The sequence below is a fragment of the Marmota flaviventris genome, chromosome 2 (genome assembly GCF_047511675.1).
Source record: "Marmota flaviventris isolate mMarFla1 chromosome 2, mMarFla1.hap1, whole genome shotgun sequence".
In the NCBI taxonomy this organism is placed as follows: Eukaryota; Metazoa; Chordata; class Mammalia; order Rodentia; family Sciuridae; genus Marmota; species Marmota flaviventris.
Window position 1 is genome coordinate 39,622,610 of NC_092499.1, and position 22,018 is coordinate 39,644,627.

The following is a 22,018-nucleotide window of genomic DNA, read 5'->3' on the forward strand; positions in this document are numbered from 1 at the left end:
ATGTGGGTATAGATGCTATTTCATTACATATTTGTTAGTGTCTGTTTGTGAAACTTCTCTTTTGACCTCTTTTTTTTTTTTTTTTCAGTGAAGTATGTCATTAGTTGGGAAAGAGAAAGAAACAAGAGTTACTGGGGGACTATAGGAAGGACAATTATTAGATGGCACCAATATCTGCACCCCATCCTGTTACAACTTATATAATCCTCTACCCTTAAGTATTGGTGGAACACACAACTTGTGTCTAAAAAACACAAGGCAAAAAGAGATGAGATATCATTACTGTGTTTAAGTTATGTTGAACAGCAAAGGTGTTAAGAAAGACTACTGTGATGAGCTTCAATATAAAAGACTCTATCCTGCTAACATACAATTTAGAGAGCTTCTCAGGTGGCCTTGCAAGAAGCAAATTGCCAACCTGTAATAGTGGATGGCCTTTGGAATCTTAGTGCTACCTCTTGCCAACAGCCAGTAAAAACAAGGAAGATTAGTCCCTAGTCAAGCCTTTAGGTAAGAATGCAACTGAGCAGACACTTTGAATGCAGCCATGTGAGACCAAGAGCAGAGGAGTTAGACTGCCTGGCTCAAGTAGTGCTTAGACTCCTAACCTACAGAAACCATGGGAGAACAAATGTTTTTTTTTTTTTTTTTAAAGCCCTTAAATTTGAGGTAATTTGTTATATGACAACAGATAACTGATACAGGGTTGAGAAGAGAAATTATATAATTGTCACCTGGTAGTCAGAAAGTAAATTGGTTTACAATTATCTGATAGAATTAAGAGTCCATTTGAGAACTGTCATCATGAATTTAAAGTGTAATCAGTCCGTTTTAATTTTGCTTTTCTGCAACCATAGCAAGGGTACATGCAGAATATAAAATCCTGTTTTCATGTGTCTTGTACATTTGGGTAAGTATTTCATGTAGCTCAATTTTGTTATTAAATAAATGTCTATACAGCACATATTCTAAGATCATTCTTCTTCTTTTTTTTCTTGTTCTGGAAATTTGGGAAATATTCTAGGAGTGCCAACAACCAGAAACCTCAAGTTAACACTGGAATTCCACTTTTGATACCAATGATTTAGAAAATCATTGTGTGGAATGTTAATAAAATATCTAACTAATTTAGAACTAATAGATTAGAACTGACAAATAGTAATAATTCTATTTTCAAGTTTTTTGAAAGTTTAGACATGTTGCTTTATAAAGAATTCAAATCTGTTTGCTCTATACTTCATATTTAAAATTCCATACATAAAATTTTTCAAACTTGCACCTAATAACATGAAAAACATAAAAAGAAAATGAGTTGTAAAATAATTAGCACTACCTACTAATTTTTTTCAATAGAAAAGTTAAAAATATTACATTGCTAAGCTACAAGCAACTTTGTACTCAGTATGAAATTACATAAAAAATTAAGCTAAAGAAGATACACTTTTATTGGAAAAATATTTCAGCGCTGTAAATATAGCCAATACTAATACTAAAATGATTCTAAAGATAAAATTCATTTCCAATAAGCTATTTGCTATATTTATATTAAAAGAATAATCTTTTTTGCTATTACTTTAAGCATAACCTAACACTTATATGGTGTCTGTTACTTTCTCAGCACTGTTCTAAGAATAGTTAATTAATTCTTTAATTCTTAAATCAACATTATAAAGTGGTATTATTTCAATTTCACTGATTGGAAAACTGAGGCTCAAGGTTACTCAGTAAGTAAGTAGCAGACCAAGTACTGGATCATAGGCAATTTGGCTCTAGTCCTGACTTTTAACTACTATTTTATAAGGCTACTATCATGAAGCCTTTCAATTTTCTAGGAGTACTTAGGGTCTGATGTGAGAAAATATGTTAAGTGGGCTTAGGGTAAGAAAGTAAAATTCTGTATGAACTGAACAAGTAATAGTTTTTATAAGGAAAGAAAAGGTTTTTAAATGTTAGGTCTGCAGATCAAACTTATTCTTTTTGTGCTTTTAATTTTTGGATTTTCTGAATATTTATAGTCCCTTAGTTAATTTTAACACACTAATTTGTAATACACACTATTTACTCAGGAAATAAAACTCAATCATAATTCATTTAGCTAATATTAATTTAAAAAACACAAATGATAGTTTTCCAACTGTATTTCATACAGGTTTATAGTAATTCACCTGGAAAATTATTTTATCTATTTTTAATAGAAGTGGGTATCATATTAGTTATAACGCATAATTTTCAATCTAAAACAAATCTCTACCAGTTATAAATTAGTGACATATTTGATAAATTGCTGGGCAAAAAGAAAACTTAAAAAGTTATGAAATTTACTTTCATATATGTTGAAAAGTTCTTATTTTAGTTATAGAAAGTTTAAGATTATTATGTTCTATCTTATCTTAGTTACACTTACAGATAACACCAATATAGTGAAGCTAAATTAATTAAGACTGTAAAGAATAATTATAAACTACCAAAACCATAAAGTTTGAAAATAACTACAATTCTTTCAATGAATTAAGTTTGTTTTATTCTTCTCTTAACCTTGCTTCAAGTTATCCAATGGATATTATATTTCTTTTGTATAAAAAGAGAAGAAAACTTCTAAATAATAGATATAATGGAGTACAGTAGACAGAATATAAACTCACAAATGATTTATTATTTTCTAAGTAAAATGTTAGTTTTGTTTCACATTATTGTAATAAAATTTCTTTCTTGTGGTTGCAAAAGAATTAGAATCAATAAGTGAGCAAAATAATTCCAAAAGCCACATATTAGCTAATATGCAAGAGCCACATTTAGTATATGTAGCAAATATACTTCAGAGTTAATAATTTGTTAGTTTTCTAATAGAAAATATATTAAAAAGATAAGCTTTTGTTTAACATTCCAATAATCCCATGAGGTCTTATATTAGTTTAAAAAAGTGAAAATAATAAATAACATTTCTCATCTAAATGAAACTCAACTCAGACAAAATGAAAATGTTTTTAATCATTTTAATAAATATATTATCCAACATTTACATTTTTGAAGAATAACCTACAAAAAGTATCAAAACAATCATCAAATCAAACTAATAAAATATATTTCTTGTTGAAAAGCTTGCCACTCTAGTAAAGTGTTTATGATTTCTTAAATACTAAGAAAATACCAACTTCCGAGATGCTAAACAGTACTAAAATTATCATAAATACCAATGTTTAGTTACTTTTAGATGGCTAGAAATGCTTTTTGTCAATATTTTTTACATAGTAAGGCATGTGTCAAATAAAAACAAAATTGCATTCACTTTTAAAGGTATACCTTTGCTCAATTTATGCATTTTTACATATGATTAGGCTTAATTTACATATCGCAAACCCTAGGAAGATAAATTAATGGAGATTAAGACCCCAACTCAATAAATAATCCTCAGAACTTCATAAAGTAATTACAGTTTTAAGGGAAAATAATAAGTTCTAGTACTACCCTCTAAATATATTTCTTTGTTAACTGAAATTAAAAATGCATATAATTTTTTTGAGATCATTGATATTTCTTTCGTAGGTTATTTGGTATCTGGTCATGGTGCAAATATGTGAATGAACGAATAAATCCTTAACCCACCATTATCTTTTTCTCCAGTTTGCAGGCAATCACCCGTGAAAAGTATGGTGTAGATGACAGGATGATACTGTACCTGATTAGCTCTGGAGGTGGTCATGGGATCAGATGGAGAGGACTTGGTGGTAGTTGGGGAAGATGGCAATGTCTGGGAACAAAGCAGTTCAGGAGCAAATCAACCTTTATAAGCCTTAAACTGATCATTAAATAAAACGAAATAAAATAAAATGTAATATAACGAGAACAAAATCCTATAAACAAAGTTTTCTCCTATTCATTCAAATTTAATGGAATTTAAGATCAATTGAGTAACTAATGCATGTAAATATGCATGCATAAGCATGTAAAAATAAATTCATGACTTGAAATCATGATGGTGACTGATAAAAATTCACATGAGTACTAAAGGTATTCTGACCATATTCATGAATAGTAGTCTCATTTTTCCCCTCTTGTTTTCTTGGGGGAAAAGAGATGTCAAAGAAAAATTTAAGAAGTTCAATGATTAAAACTGAGTCATTTTCCTATCAATGAATACAGTCGGAGATTTGAAGAAGTGGTGAAATGAAGTTTACTTTGGCATAAAAGTATCCACCTACTTAATATGCTGAACATCACCAACAAGTTGATTCCACATGAATTTAGGGATCCATACATAAAAGCAATTAAATTTGTAGTTCTGAGTTCTTAATATCACATTATCTTCTAAAATTTTAATTTTTAATAAATTTAGAGCCCGTCTGAAAATGTAAACATTAACCTCATATTAATAAGCAGGTAACTAATAGCATTCTAAAAATTACCAAAAATATTTTAAAATTTCTGCTGAACAATAAATTTGATAGATGAAGGGTATAATATATTGTAGCATCATTAGCCTGTGTGGAAAATAATCATCACAATATTAGGAATCATACTTATTGCTCATTTCTAAACATATATTCATGTTGTATAAAATGTTTTAGGGTATTTTAAAGACTTCTCATATTTATTGAGTAAACTTAAATATATAAAATTTATCACTTTTCTTCTAAACATATATTCATGTTATATAAAAATGTTTTAGGGTATTTTAAAGACTTCTCATATCTAATAGAGTAAACTTAAGTATATAAAATGTTAACACTTTTCTTTTAAAAAATGTGTTGCATGTTCACTTAGCAAAATAACATTGCTTAAGTGGTATCTTCAATAAATAATAGTTTTTAATAGGCAAAATGAGATAGGTTTTTACAGTATAGATATGATTCTATATGGGAATTATGTTTTACCTTGATATATATCCATCAAAATTACTCAGAGATGAGCAAAAGCATAACTTTAAAGTTTCAGCAGTATGATTATTTGAAATCAAACTTTTTCATATAAGATTTCAAAAATTCTAACTTGAGTAGAATAAAACAGTAAAGAATAAAAAAATACACAAATTCACAGGCTTCTGATTAACTCACTGACTTACAGAAAAAGACAGGATTGGTTCTAACATCAGATCATCTTATGCAGTCTAAAGTATTTATCTTATTCCTCAAAATATTTCTGATTCTTCTTAAGATAAAACCTAAGATAACTTGATGAAAACTAGATCTACTAGTGAGAAACCAAGATTTTTTTCAAATCATACAAAAAAAAAAAAAGAAAGAAAATGACCTAAATTTAAAGGTTAAACTTCTTAAAATATAAAAAGCTTCAAAACTTTTACTTTCTATTTTTCACTCTTTGTAATTAATTTTTGCTATTTCTCCAGAGACTTCATTATCAGTCATCAAAAATTTCCCTGATGCTTTCTTTTCCATGCAATACTATGCTGGGGCATAGCTAATGACTTTATGCTACTATATAGTTGATGAATTGAATAGTAATGTCTTATTTTCCCACCTCTGGTTTACCTGTTACTATAGTATTCTGGGGGAAATTAACATACACTTAAAAATGCATTCTGTATGTTATGGTTTAGATATTCATTGTCCCCCAAATACACATGTGTTAGACAATACAAGAGCATTCAGAGGTGAAATGACTGGGTTAAGACAATCTTAACCTAATCAGTGCATTAATCCACTGAGTGGGATTAACTGGGTGGTAATTCTAGGGAGGTAAAGTATGTCTAGAGGAGGTAGGTCCCTGGCAGCATGATTTTAGGGTATATATTTTGTCCCCGGGTGAACTGACTGCTCTCTCCCTGCTTCCTGGTGGCCAGGTTCTAAGTAGTTTTCCTCCACCACATTCTGCCACCATGATGTTCTGCCATATCTTGGGCCCAAAACAATGGACTGAGACCTCTAAACTCATGAGCCACAAAATAAACTTTTCCTCCTCTAAATTCATTCTTGTCAGGTTTTCTGGTCACAGCAGCGAAAAAGCTAACTAGAACATATACTTGTCATCTCAGATTAATATTGGGATTGCTGACTAACAGACATTAAATAACCCTAGAGGCAATATTTCCTGATATAGATCAGAATCCAAGCTCATTAACCTACAGAGGCACAAGATTTAAGAGTGCTGGGTTCTTCTATTTCCATCAGAGTAAAATCAATCTGAAGTACTGTAGGTTCACTATGACATCTCTGCCTTGTGCCAGATACAGACTTTCAACAAGATCTTTACATATTGCCAAGAATTTTGTGTAAAAAGTAGTAAGATCAATTGGCTCAGAATTTGTAGCAACTTAGTTACAATGTTGATTTCTTTTTGCCTTTCTTTTTGATTGCCATCTATATGCTACATTGAACATGTTTTAATAAGTAACACAACTTACATTCATCAAAACTGTCCTTGATAATTCTGACACTTTTCCTTCCCCCAAGAATAAAAGCAATAATTTTAAACTTCTAGAAAATATAAATGTTTTCTAAATAACTAGAGGTTTGATTATCAAACATCATAATATGATAAGAAGTTTTATTTCAATAATTTAAATAAACAGGTAAAAATATATAAATTTGGGCTTAAAAGGAAACAATTGCTGAAACTGTCTCTAAATATATTTGCTTGGTTTCAATTCCTAAAAGAGTAATGAAGTAAAGACGTGAAAAGTTTTCTAGCAATTATTCATACAGATATTATTAAGCATAAAGAAGTATCCTTCCTTTAGGAATTTGATTTATAATGATAGAGATATCACAGAAAGTTTTCATTTCAGCTGATTCTTTAAATATTAAGAGGAAACATTTTCATAAATAGATAAATGTAAATACATTTAAAAAAACCTTTAAATTTAAATTAAAATGCTGTGATAATTGTTCTCAACTATAAAGATAAATGGAACAAAATATCTGTAAGAAATATTCTAGCGTACAATGTTTTGTTTCCTTAAAATTTTAAGTAAAATGTTTACATCCATTTACTGTGCAGAGTTAAAGTTTAGTGGTTTCAAGTTAAATACCGTTTAGTAAATCTTTTGATATACATTAAGGTTTATCATGATATATCATGAAGATATAACTAACTAACTATCCATGTAACATCAGTATATTGGCAGATTTATAAGAAATAACTTTTACAAAAAGCACAATTTCTTTTAAAAAAATTTTCTAATTTTTTTTCATTTTCAAATGGTAAATATGAAGGACAAGGGCATTTGTAAAGCACCATTTTGCCTTCCAAACAAAAAGCATAATGTAATTTTTTATCTATATAATGAGCGGCTGCTTAAGAATTCATTAGACATTGAAGACTAAATTACTTATTACTGAAAAACTTCAAGTATTCTAGAGTAGTGAATCCTTTGAAGTAAAAAAGTGGTTTTTTTTGAATCAAGATTTTAATAATGTTTTGTTAAATGTAGATATAACAAAGTTTTGGGGCATAAGAACCAAAATGTTACTTAAAATTATAAGATGAATTACTGTTAATATGTGATAGTTTTGCTGGACCAGGGAATAGTACCATAGATAAACTCCATGATAAATATATCTCGTCTTCAAGCAAGTCTATAGTGATATACTGTCAAGAATCTCTAATATTTACAGTGAGAATAGCAATGAACAACTATCCATGTTAGAATTAGGAATCTGTTATTAGCTGAGTAATGTTATTAAGTAATTAACTCCCCAACCCTTGTTGTGAGTTCTATTAAATAAACCTGTATAATGCTCCGTAAAAGATAAAATATCTAAATATGCAATTGTCACCTTTACTTTATTATCCTTGATAAATATCCTTCCCTTCCCTTCCAACATCTGAACTAATTCATATTTCTCTTTTGATACCAATATCTTTACTCACAAGTCCCCCTATAATTTGTCTAAATTTTTATCACCAAAGAGACCAATATGCAGAGGTGTCTTCATTTTTTCATAAACTTTCAGAGAAATTAAAAGGTCTCCTTGGAAAATCAGAAATAATCTAAAGTCTGTAGGATGTCGCTCTATCATACATCCAAGGCTCTTCATCTTCTGATCCTATTCTACCTATTTAATATTAATTTTCTCTAATTACCAACATAAACATTGTACTTCTGCTTAAGCAATTGCCTCATTATTCTGAAGAAATATATCTTCCTCCCCAAATCCATTTTGAATTACTTAGGCAATTCCTGTATAATTTTCAAAGTTAGTTAGTCTTTGCTTATTTAGAAGGCTACTAACTGTCACTCTAGCTTACATTTTTTTTTTTCACAGTCTTCTGAACTGTGGAGCTTTGTTATATCATACAGTTTTATATTTTGTAAGTTATGTTAAGCAGTGATATTTCATAAAGGCAAGTGATATTTCATTCAAGGGCAAGGAGAATTAAACGTATTTTGTAATTTTAGAGATTTAACAAACTCATGATTGAATGAATGAATAATGAAGAAACAAATTAACAAGTACTACTCTGTAAGTTGTTCATGATGAAAGTGACATTCCTCGGACTAAATGAGATTTTTTTTATATATCGTAATTAGATTTTTTTAAATACAAGAGAATCCTTTAAGGTCCCTGAGCCCTTTCTTTCCTAATAAACAAAATAATAAAAAAAAATTCTGAATTAAGAATTGCATAGTTCCCAACATCTAATATAGAAAACTGGATTTAAGGCTATTTGTTAGGTTTCATTCATCTACCATAGGAAAGACTTGTGAGATCAGTATGCATTACTTTCCTAAGGAACTCTACTTGTTTGAGGACCCGTTCAGTTAGTAAGAGAAGGTTTCATTCGGGTAGATATTATGGTCCACAAAATTTGCTCAGTTACTAACTGTATCTGAATAGCATATTTGAGGACATAGAAGTTTATTAAAAGTCTATAATAGATGATACAAAATCATAACTTTTAAAGTTTATTTGTTTAGAACTAAATTTGACTTCTGATTTTAAGTTCAAATTACATATAAATTATTTTTGATAAGCAAAACCTTAAAATTCTGAATCATAAAAAAACTGACAAATGTAATAACTGAAACATTAATAAAACCCACAATTTCATATTCCACATTAATCTATTTCTACATTGAAGTTCAATGTTTCTTTAGGCTCTAGAATTTTTTAAAACACTGGTTGTATTCTTTAAATAATCTCACCTAGAACAAAACTAGTAATAAAAGTCTTTAAATAAAGTATTATTAATTTTTATTTGTTTTTGCAGTGCTACAGAATGTGAATCTAGGACTTCCCATATGCTAGGCAAGCACTCTACCACTAAGCTACATCCTTAACCCAGCAATTATTTTTGGTGGAAATTAAAATTTTCAAAAGCAACATGAATGTGTCAATTTGTTAAGAGAAAGACTATCATTTAACAAGAAATGTTATTATGATTCTATGTATTTAAATTTACGACATATGTAAACATGATATAAAATTTTTTTTATCTGTTCTATGGAAAAATGCTTTATTTAACAAATAATTATTTTATACTGGCATAATTTTTCAGAAAAAATTCATGATCACTGAATTTAATACATGTGACTTACTATTTAGAGAATGATCTGGTAAAAACTACTATACTGGTAAATTTGATACTTAAAGAGAGAATTCCAAATTTAGAGTATAAATAAACAAGATGATCTGTAATATTTTGAAAATGTTTTACACCTTCTCTAGATTTTCAAAAAAATTTTATCAGTTTTTACATTACAAGGAAAGTGTTTAAGTGTTAAATATATTGCCCTACTAAATTCAGTGTTCTCTTTTGATAAATTATTTTAAATGATACATTATTTCACATACATGATTTGATTACATGAAAATATAAAATAATCAGCCACAATTTTAATTCCATGAATATCAGCAAGGCTCACAAATGAATGCAAATACACAAAAGTAAACCAATCAATATTAATTTAGCATATCTTGAATATAAATAACATTATACAACCGAGGTAAATAAAAATAAACAAAGCCTTTTAAATCTCTAGTTTTCCTAAATCTACACTGACATTGGATATACAATAGTCTGTAAATCTCATTGCCATAGATGAAACTGAAATTTTAATAATAGTATATAGACTATCATTTGGTGGTACTGGCTATTTGTTCTTAAAACACAATAAAAACTAATTCCTATTATATCCTGAAAACAACTGCTAATGGTATCATATTATTCAAACATATTTTAGTTTTTTAAAAAATCAAGATGTTCAAGTCAAATTTCTAAATGTCTGAATTTTCTCACAGAAGTTACAAAAGAAAAGAAAGAAGTAACAGGCTGGATTAAGGCTGAAAATCAAAAGATTTTATACTTCACTGTTCATTTTGTAAGTTCATAGCCTCAGATGATTTTAACCCAGAGGTCTTTAACTAGATACCACCCAGTTTTAAAATCAACTCATCCTTTGTATGAGTTTTAAAATCAACTATTCTTTGTATTTCCCTAGCACAGAGAGAATAGACACTGCAAACTAACCAATGGCTGTGAAAAATAAAAAAAAAAAAAATAATTTTCAATGATATATACAGCTTAAAATATTTATATGCTGCCATGTATATATTAAATGATATTTCCTTAAAAAGTTAAGAAGGGTATACAAACTGACCCATTTGACAGTGATGGAGTATAATATGAATGATTTTATATGGAATAAGAGTTGCCTACTCATGATTTAAAAATGGAAGGATTTTTAAAAAAATGGTAATTAATAGAAAATTGAATATTACTCTATAATTTAAAAATATATTACCTAATTAGTAATTTTTACATTTATATATTAGTACTATATTTACCTATATACTAATGAAATTATAATAGAATTATAACTGCTCAATTTTTTTCAATTCAGAAACATGAAATTAATAAAATTTTGTGCTGCGTCACAATGAAGATAAATTTTCTGTAAGTTAAATAGCTTGGGAATTAATGAAGAATAAGACATTTCTTTTCAAAGCATAGTCTTTTGATAATAAAATTAAGACACAAATTAAGAGGCTATTATAAAAGGGCAAAGGCAGAAACAATAATTATGAACATAGAAGTATCAAATAAACTAGTAGATTTAAAAATTTTTATGGTGGAAAAATCCATCTTATTTAACATTAAATAGTGCCATTTTCCCCTAAATCATGTCATCCATTACTCAATCTTAAAAACTCACATTAGATTTTATCCAGTAAAATATTTTTTACAGAAAATCCCATACATTAAAAATCAACATTGGTTTTTGATGACACATATGTAAAAACTACACAAGTTATACAAAACATAATAGCTAATTTGTAACAAAGGACTGAATGCTAGGTATACAGATTTACTTATACAAATTTATAAAAATGTTGAACATGACAATTTAATTAACAAAACAGTAATCTATATGGAAAATAACTATATTGAAGACTACAAAATATCACTAAAAACTGGGTATTGGAAATTTTGAGAATATAGTTTCAATTTTATACTTTATTTTAAAAGTAATAGAATTTGAATAAATTAATAAATTAATTTATTAATAATCATATTAATAAAATAATTAATTATAAATCATTATAATTATTATAAATTAGTAAAATTTGTGTCTATAATTTTAAAAGCACAATCACAAAGAGACAGACTTGTTCATCAATATAACACTAATAAATTAATAATTAAATTAATATGTAAATGAATCAATCTAAGGAAAAGACCTTGATCAGTCTTTAACTAAATTTACAACTGTATGTTTCAAATATACTTAAAATAAAAAACTTTATATGCTAAGACATTTTAAGGGTTCTTTTGTTAGGAATTCATATTATGCTGCAGATATTTCTCTTTGATTTCCCAACTAAACACTCACTTGTTTGATGCGATCTGGATTAACGGTGGTCTGGGGTTGTAGAATGCTGACTGGTTCAGTCTTGGCCACATTTTGGGGCATTTCTCGAATTTTTTCTGCAATGAATCCATGAACTGCATTCAGTGCTTCAACTGTTCCCTGGATCAAACACACTCGCTCAGTAGTACCTGTAGAAAAAACATTAATTTTCAGCAAACGTTCCTTCTCATTTTGCATTAAAAAAAAAAACTATGAAAAAGGGTGACACTGTAATGCCAATAAAATATTATAAAATGTAGTGCTCTAAATTCCAAATGTTAAATTAAGGCAAATATAATGAATACACACATGCCCCTCTTTACCACTTTTTTTTTGTTGTTGTTGTTCTTTTTAAATTATTCTTTCTTATTATCTGTAGTCTTGAAATGGGTCTTTGGATTCCAGCAAAATTAAAGATCCAGAGCAGTTCTAAGTGCACTAGATTTGCATTGGCATAACATATACCTACTGAGTATTTGATGAAATAGTTTCATTTCAAGGACTTAAAGAGTTTAGAAACTGGTGACACACAGATAAGGAGCCACGGAATCATCTTTCAAAGAGCTTACTTTTTTATGGATAAAAAATGTTTAACCAGATAAACATGAGAGCATGTTATGAAAAATAATAACAGTACCAACATGATACATTGTTGAGTCCACAGTGTTGTGGTGCTGGAAAGTTCATATTGTAGACAAGTTTCCAAATTTCTACTATCTATTCATTTACCTTGTTCTTTCAATCATAGAACAGTCACTACTTGATATTTTATATTGTTTATTTTTAATTTTTGCATTATAATGTTAATTCCATATGGACAGTTAGTTTGTTTTCCTTTGTGCTGTAGTATCCCCATGGCCTACTAGGGTCCCTGGGAAGTATTGTACACTTTAAATATTTCTTGAATAGATGAATCAATGCTGCTTTTATTTTAATTTTAATAAAAGACAATGTCAGAGTTAAAATGAAATTTAAAAGTAGCTTATGAAATATTAAATGAATGAATAATTGGCAAACATTAATAGTATGTGTTTTACATCTAGTGAATAAAATGTAGATAAACAATATGACATAGAAATAAAATGAAATTAGTTGGGTCTAATACACAGACTCTGTAACCTGTTTTTATTTCATAGATATACCTTAAGGCAAGGGAAGTAAGTGATTAGTTTTTCAGACTATTTTCTGAGGCTTGCAGCAGCAACACAGTATTCAGTGGTAATCATTTTCTCAATGTTCCCAAATGAAACGCTGAACTCACTTCTCAGAAATAAGTATTTTTTTTCTAAAGGGTTATTAAAAAAATCTAAAGAATGACATTTCAAAGATTGTAAAAATTTTTAAAAATGAATACAAACATTTTCAAGTACCTATCACATTTCGTTCAGTGTCACTGTTTCAAAATTCCAATCCACTGTATAGAAGGTTTTTTAAAAATTTATATATAACAGTGGGATGCATTAAAATTCTTATTACATATATAGAGCACAATTTTTTCTATCTCTGGTTGTATACAAAGTAAAATACATTTGTAAGAGCAAAGTTGTGAAATACAAACATTCAAAACATCATAGTTTATACTATTTTAAATATTATGATAAGCTATTTTATAGTAGTTTTTAATTTAAAATAACAGTATGATATTATTAATTCTAGAAAATACACAAATAAGAAGAAATAAAAATATATTAGAGGGTACACTTAAATTTTCATATTTTAAATATGAAAAATTCAAGTTTAGGATAAACTAAGTTTTCTAGGTTATAGAAAAAATTCCATGGAGGTCAAGTATAATTTTCATTTGTAAGGACAGACAAAGCCTGAAAAACAATAAGAGTTTGTGGATTTATTTTTTTCTATTTTTCTTAATCAGCTTTTCTTTACTCTTGTCAATCTTAATGTATCTTTATGGTAGTTGGTTAAAATTATCTAGTGTACAATCAAGAAAGACTTTGCAAGATTGTATTAATTGTCTACAAATGACTGTATTAATTTTTCTAGAAAGGATGGGAATTGATCAATGTAGTTAATGCAAAATGTTCTTATACAGGTCAGCAGCGTAAACAGGGATTTTTAAAAATAAAACATAGCACTAATAACTAAAGACATTGTAGAATCCATATTGTTCTCAAAATTCTGATTTGATTAAATACATATGACACCTGACCAAAAAGATAAAGGGGGAGGGGGAGTGGGAGGAGGAGGAGGAGGAAGAAGAAGAAAGCAAAAGCTGCAATCCTCAGAAGACATGCTGTTAATATTCTTCTACAGAACTTTAAAAGCCTTTTCACTAAGGTAACAAGAAACTAAAATTTTGAGGAAAGACACAAAAAAGGAAGACCGTCAGATATATGACCAAACTGTGTACACAATGAGCTTATAAATCATAAAAGTTGCTGTTTTTTTAATAATTTAAAAAGCTTTTAGACTTCATTGGTGTCTAAACTAAACTACCAGTTATTCATCATTTTGTTTGTTTAACAGAAGCATTTACCTCTCTTTGCAACAAAATAGCGACAAAAACTGAAAATTAGTTACATAAGAGCACATGCCCACATTTTGTACAAAGTAAAAATACAGGCATATAAGACACTATTTCTTAAAGTTGCACTTTTAAAGGAGAAACTTCAAAATTCTAACAGGAAGGATCAATACTGAATAAAGACAGCAATATTTGAAATTTTTTACATTTCATTCACACATGCAATATCAAATTCTAAAAATATATGTTTTTAGAACTTTGAAACAATGATCAGATTTCATAACTAAGTTTTCATGGAAATTTGTTAAAATATATTCTCTCCATGCTATTGTAACCTGGACAAGACATTTAAAACAGTTTGTTGTCCTCTCAAGGGCATTCCATCACTTTTTTTCTGGGTCTCATCTTTTCTTACCAACCAAGTCTTCTGTTCCTATTGTTAACAGAGTAGTTCTTTCTAATATCATAATGTCCCAACAGCAGAAAACATGTTATAATTCCTTCAATTTCAAAGAAATTGACAGAGTTAGAAAATTGCCCTTTCACAAACAATGAAATAAATAACTGGGGCAAATATCATAAATAAAATCAATAGATGAAAGGCTAATGAGAAATTTTCAATAAAAGCATCAGGGTTTCACTGACTGACTTCAGGGGTCAATATTAACAATGATGAACAATGTGAAAATCATATATAATGTGCCTCTCAATGAGATCCAGTGCAAAAGCACAGTACCAATTACATATAGATATAAAAGCAGCTGAACAAATCAAAACATTTTGTGCTGCATTACAATCAGAGATGATACTGAAAACAGAGAAATAGATGATACCATAAGGAGGCAAAGATATAAATCATCAAGATTGTAAAATTGTTTACAAAATGATCCACTTTCATCAATATGAAGGTATTATTTTTCAGACAAAAGAGAGACTTAACTACGAAATACTAAGGCAAAATGTAAATTCAAATTTGATTGGATCCAAAGTCAAACAAATTTTATTTGAAGCATAATTGAATTGAGATAAAAAATTGAGTATTAGATCTTATCAAAGGACTATTGTTAATTTTAACTGTGTGATTAAAACATCAGTATATATTTTGTTTCTTCTTTTTCTTTGAGATGCACACTAAAATATATACAGGTTTAAAAAAAACACTGGAATTTGCTTTAAAATACTTCTGCAATAACAAAAAAGCAAATAAAATCGACATGGCAAAATTTTAATATTACTGATTTAGATGAAGGGCATAAGGAGATTCATTAGACTATTCTACTTTTATATGTTTTAATTTTCATAATAATAAAATTTAAAAGCCTTAACTAATCTCATGTGCTTCTTCTCAATCTTCTTATCCACCCAAATTCCTTGAATGAGTTATGTATACTTTCTACTTCCTTACCACTAGTCTTGAATTTCTCAAATGGTTTTCCCCTTCAATTCTACTCCATTACAATATTTGTTCTATAACTCACTGAAACCATTCATCACAGATATATCTGGTCAAATTCCTTCTTCATATCTTCATGTTTTCAGTCCATAAGCATCATTTAACATAGCTGACTATTCTTTTCGAAGAAGAGTTCACTTGATCTTCAGGATACCACATATCTCTGGGTTCTGGTTTAACTCCATTAATTCATTTACTTGTAACATTTATTGAGTTCCTACTACAAACAGGCTAAAGATACATCAATGACCAGACAATACTCCTGACTTCTTGGAGCTTAAATTTCAGTTACAGTAGATAAACACTATGCATGAAATAAAATATACAGAGAGAACACTCAAAGGAAATGGGTGCTGTGAAGAAAAGTTGGGGACAATAACGAGCTGAATAAAGACAAAAAGAAAACCATGAAAGAAATTTTGCCATAGTCACTACCGCATATGCAATACCTAGATTAGTGCCTGGCACACTACAGATGGTTCAGCAAATAGTCTTCGAATAAATGAATAACTACCTGAGTCTAAATTTTCTTATTTCTAGTTTGAAAAGCATATGTATTATCAATTTTAAGGCCTTTTAATATACAAAGTATCTATAAAGCCAATAAACCTCTTTGGGTTTATTAGATCAGTTAACTATATAAAAAGAACATATTTTGGTTAATCATTTAAGTAACTATAGTAAGTTAAAAATGTCTCACAATCACAAAAAGGGCACTCAGTAAAAAGAGTTTAGGCAAAAGTAGTAGGAGATACATTGGGAGATATAAGAAATAATTCAACAGAATTTATTTCCTTTCTGGGGTTAAAAAAATTAACTTTAAACATGTAATCCACCTAAAGCAATAAGGTTAGGAAGAAAAAGAAATATTTTTTTTCCTACAGTCTTTTTTTTTTTAATTTTCTTTTTAGTTGTTAATAGACCTTTATTTTATTTATTTATATGCAGTGCTGAGAATTTGAACCCAGTGCCTCACATATGCCAGGCAAGTGTGCTACTGCTGAGCTACAACCCAAGCCCTTCCTGCAGTCTAAAAGTTTTTAAATACTTCAGCCTACTTCAAACAAAATCAGTCTATTCTAGAATAATGAGCATATACTAATGATTTGATCCATATACTCCAATTGTTATCTATAATGAAACTCAGGAAGCATTTTATTTGGATTTGAGAAAAGTACATAAAGATAAGCATGCAAATCCCCAAATCCAAAATTCAAAATGTTTTGAAACCTCAAACTGAATACTGACATGACACTCAGAACTTTCAGAGTATGGAACATTTCAAATGTTGAATTTTGAGATTAGGAATGCTTAATTGATATGGTCTATGCAAATACTCCCAAATCTAAATGCATTACAGCGGAATGTTTTACAATTCTTATTACTCAGAGAGAGCACAATTTTTCATATCTCTTGTTGTATACAAAGTATATTCACACCAATTCGTGTCTTCATACATGTACTTTGGATAATAATGTCCATTTCATTCCACCATCATTTCTAACCACATGCCCCTTCTTTCCCTCCCACCCCTCTGCCCTATCTAGAGTTTGTCTATTCCTCACATCCTCTCCCTCCAACCCCTACTCCCATCAATTATCCTCCTTATATCAGAGAAAACATTCGGCATTTGGTTTTTTGGGATTGGCTAACTTCACTTAGCATTATCTTCTCTAACTCCATCCATTTAAATGCAAATGCCATGATTTTATTCTCTTTTATTGCTGAGTAATATTTCCACAATCTGTAATTTTTACAGTAAAAGAACATATACATACAGTGAAAAGAAATTACTAATTCCAAGTAGCTAATATTCTGAAAGGACAGGGTTTATTAATGAAATGTTTAATTTTATCTTTTACCTTTTTTTATAAAATATATTTTATATTTTCTCTTATCTTCATTTTATCAAGAAATATCTTCCTATACATTATATATTCTCAAGTATATTAATATTTCCTGTACTAATATTTCCTATATTAGTGTTTCCTTATAAAGTGCTGGGCAATAATCAAGTGGCAATCTCAAGATTTCTTTAGGTATGTATGTATTTCTGTGCATAATTATGATAAATGCAATAAATTAGACCTAAAAAGTCAAAGGTCAAAAATTTTTTTCTGACATATGGAAGGTAGTCCAAAATAAGGGGGGGAAAGGGGGTGTGTGTGTGGAGAAATGGTCCATTAAAATAGAATACAGAGCAGTGGAATAGAGGAAGGAAACCAACGGGAAAGGAAGGGAAGTGGGACAGAATAAGGGGAGAATAATGGAATGACTCTGACCCAACTTTCTCATGTACACATATGACTATACCACAATAAATCTCTCTATAATATACATATATGTATAAGATATCCTAATTAAAAAAAAAACTATAATAGAAAATCAGTGGAGTAGAGGGAAGGGTACAGGGGGAGGGAGGAAAGAAGGAAAAGGGGAAGTAGGGGGGACTGAATTACAGCAAATTATATTCCATGCTTTTTAACACTGTCAAAATGAATCCTAACGTTATGTATGACTAAAAAGAACCAATTAAAAAAAGAGAAGTAACACAATAAATAGTTAACAATTTGTTGAATCTGCAAAGAGATACATGTTTATGTATTACCTTTATCTCCGAAATTTCCTAAATGTTTTGTAATTAGAAACAAATAAAACAGAAAAATGGTGCTCAAAATAAAACAAGAAGAATAAAGTCTACATTGCATGAATTTTCTTTGACAACTGTAATTCAGGTTTTAAAAAAAGGTTTATAGTTTTTTGAAGACATCTTAATTTTTAATTGTAAAGCATCAGACCATCCATGTTTGTTATAAATAAAAGAATTTGCAATGAGTTGTGTCATTAGCCTCGATCTATATTCATGTTAATATAATTACTTGTACTATATTCTTACAATATATAAAAGTGAAAATTTAATTCATTAGCCTTTTGAGTTTATTAAAAGTAAATCACGAGTGACAACTAATGTCAAACTTTCTGTCAGGTTAAATAACATAAAACATAAATTATTTAAAAACTTGAGAATAACAGTAACAATAAAATTAGCAGATTGAAACTACTGAAGAATTCTCAAACATAACTTTATTAATAATATTTCAACAGACCATGTTACCAGTTCTTTAATGCATAATCCATAATAATTTATATATGAGAAATATTTATTACTATTAATAACATTATAAATACATGATTTGCATTCATTTCTTAGGTTACCATATTTATTGTAAGTACATCAGCAAAAGACACATTTCAGAATATTTATGAGTTTTCTAGGTATATCAACACAATGTTATACTCTTTCAGGAGAAAATATATAATTTATTCAAGAAGTGAGGCCATTTAATGGTCTCCTCTGACATTCACAACTACAGACTTTTTCTTTATGATTCAGTCTAATGTCCATGTTCCTAAACATATAAAGAATAGCTACATTAAAATTTTAAGCAATTTTACAATTTGTATCTCAGAATATTATTCTGTTTTAACAGTGATTATATTTCCTTATGTTTAAAAATCATTTCATGATTTATATAAAATATACCTGTTACAAATACATATATTTACCATCATTATGTGTTATATAAAATGTATAGATATTTTATGTATTACATAAATTCATAATATATTTGAGAAAAATCATTTGGAAAAAATTATATAATACATAAAATATCTATACATTTTAAAATTTCATTTAATGTTCTCAACAATTAGGAAAGATAATGATATTTCCAACTTACAAATATGAAAGTAAAACAACTAGAACGAAGATTATAGCAAATGCCAAGATAAATTATGGCCTGGTAAATAATTTTTTTCCCAATTACACCATATAACTCCTAAAATGTATCATTAGGCCACCTAACAAACATTTTTTTAAAGAAAAATCATATTTCTGCTTGGTTATGGACAATTATTTCATCTAAGTTTGATAATTTTTTAATTAATATCCCCTCAGGTTTATTCCTTATCTGGCATAAGATGAAAGAAAAGTGACTTTTTTTTTTTACAGAGAATAGGCTGGCACAAAAATATATATAAAAATTAAAAAGTTATAAAAAGAAGAAAGGTGTTGGTTAAATTTGCATGGGCCATTAGCAATATATTACGGAACAAGTTTGCAGATCAACAAAAGAACTTAGGAAAATTGCCATTAAAAACTAAGTTCAATTTGTAATTGCAGCTTTTATGCTATTATAATTATACACATTTGATGATACTTCTTTCTATCACACAGTTTCTCAGGGAAAGATGCACTGTTTTTAAGAAGAGGACTTTTTGAAAAGAAATCACAGGAATTGAAATCTTATAATGCAAAGTAATCCTTGCTTTCTTTTCTAGGTGACCAACCAATGTAGTAAAATATGTCTTTACTGCTAATTCATAAAAATTTACAAAAGGCCATAACATACTTTAGTCTCAAGCCAACATAGTGAAGACTTGAGTCTCTGTTGATAGAACATGGTTTAACATTAAAATATATCCAGTCAAGCCCAAGGTCAGGGTCTACATTTAAGAAAAATCTAAAAGATACTAATATTCTTCAGAGACCTAACACAGACAGAATGAATAACAAGAAAATTGATATTGTCTAGCTTCTCACACATTCTCTTTCCTATGAATATAAAGTGCCTACTAATTTACTTTGACCAGTCATTCCTATAAATTAGCATCAGCAGCACGGGATATTCTAACTTCCGAAGAACCCCCCCAAATAAGACATATCTGAAAATTTTAAATACTAATGGAAATTGTTCTTAGATATACTGCAGTTCATCTCCAGTTTCTCAGTTCTGAGGCAATGCAGAAGTCCCTACCAACAATTATGATATTATTTCATCCTTAGTATACTCTAACTATAATTCAGGATTGTTATAACAATCCTAGTTTGGTCAATATTATTACCTCTTAATTTCTAACATGAACTATAGGAACATAAAACTTCCAAGACAAAAATTCATTAAAAGATAGTAATTATATTCTTATATATACATATAGAAACATATTTGTTGACTTGTCCTCATTCCCAATCACTGTTACCATTTTTTACTATGATTTCCACTCAATTTCTGCTGTAAGAAAATGACATTATCCTTTGTGTATAAACGGAAATTCACCTACTGAAATTTGCAGACTATACTTAGAAGCTGGGAAAGTAGTTTTCAACAAATATACAGAATCAAGTTCAGAAACTTAGAAGTGTAACGGCATGCATAGCAAATCAGTCATGTCTCTCATTCTACACATACAAAAAAAAATGAATTCAAAGTAGATCAAGGACCCCTGAATTAGAAAAGTAACTCTGCAATTGCTGGAAGAAAAGATAGGATCAATATTTTAACATATTGGCACAGGCATTAACTTCCTTAATAAGTCTCCTAAAGCCCAAGAAATAAGACCAAGACTCAATAAGTAGAATGGTATCTAAGTAAAAAGCTTCTGTACAGCAAAGGAAACAACTGCATGAAGAGAGAGCCTAAAGAATGGGAGAAAATCTTTGCCACCAACTTTTCCAAAGGGGATTAATATACAGAACTACAAAGAAACCAAAAAACAGATATAAAAAAACCCAAACAAATATCCCAATCAATAAATGGGCAAATGATCTAAACAGACATTCCTCAAAACTACACAAGGACAACAAATATATGAAAAAATATTCAACATCCTTAACAGTCAGGGAAATGCAAATCAAAACTACACTGAGATTTCATCACACTCCAGTTAGAATGGTTATCATCAAGAATACACAAAACAACAAATGCTGGTGAGAATGTGGGGAAAAGATATACTTAGATATTGTTGCTGGGACTGCAAATTATTCAACCACATTGGAAAGGAGTATGGAGATTTCTCAAAAGACTAGGAAAAGAACCAACATATGACCCAGGTATCCCACTCCTTGGCATATTTACAAAAGTACTAAAATCGGCATACTGTTGTGATACATGCATACAAATGTTTAAAGCAACAAAATTCAAAATAGCCAAGTTATAGAGTTAACCTAGGTACCTAACAACAGATTAATGGATAAAGGAAAACTGTAATATCTACACAATGAAGCCATAAAAAATGAAATTATGTTATGTGTTGATAAACGAATGCAACTGGAGAACATTATGCTAAGTGAAATAAGCCAGACTCAGAAAATCAAGGGTCAAATGTTTTCTTTGACATGTGGGAGGGTGGAGGAGAGACAAGGAGAAGAGAGAAAGGAATAAAATGGGGGACCTATGAAAATAGAAGTGAAACCAACAGAGTAGAGAGGCAGGGG

General features: G+C 29.0%; 1 protein-coding gene across 3 annotated transcripts in view; it reads right to left on the reverse strand.

The window, feature by feature from the left end:
- Positions 1-22,018, reverse strand: part of Nova1 (NOVA alternative splicing regulator 1) — a 141,462-nt gene that overhangs the window by 21,616 nt on the left and 97,828 nt on the right. For all 3 annotated transcript variants that reach the window (XM_027929676.2, XM_027929680.2, XM_071607798.1), the window contains 2 exons: positions 11,792-11,958; positions 3,677-3,748 (listed from right to left, as the gene is read on the reverse strand). In XM_027929676.2, the coding sequence (XP_027785477.1) occupies positions 3,677-3,748; positions 11,792-11,958 (239 nt within the window). The remainder of the gene's footprint in view (positions 1-3,676; positions 3,749-11,791; positions 11,959-22,018) is intronic.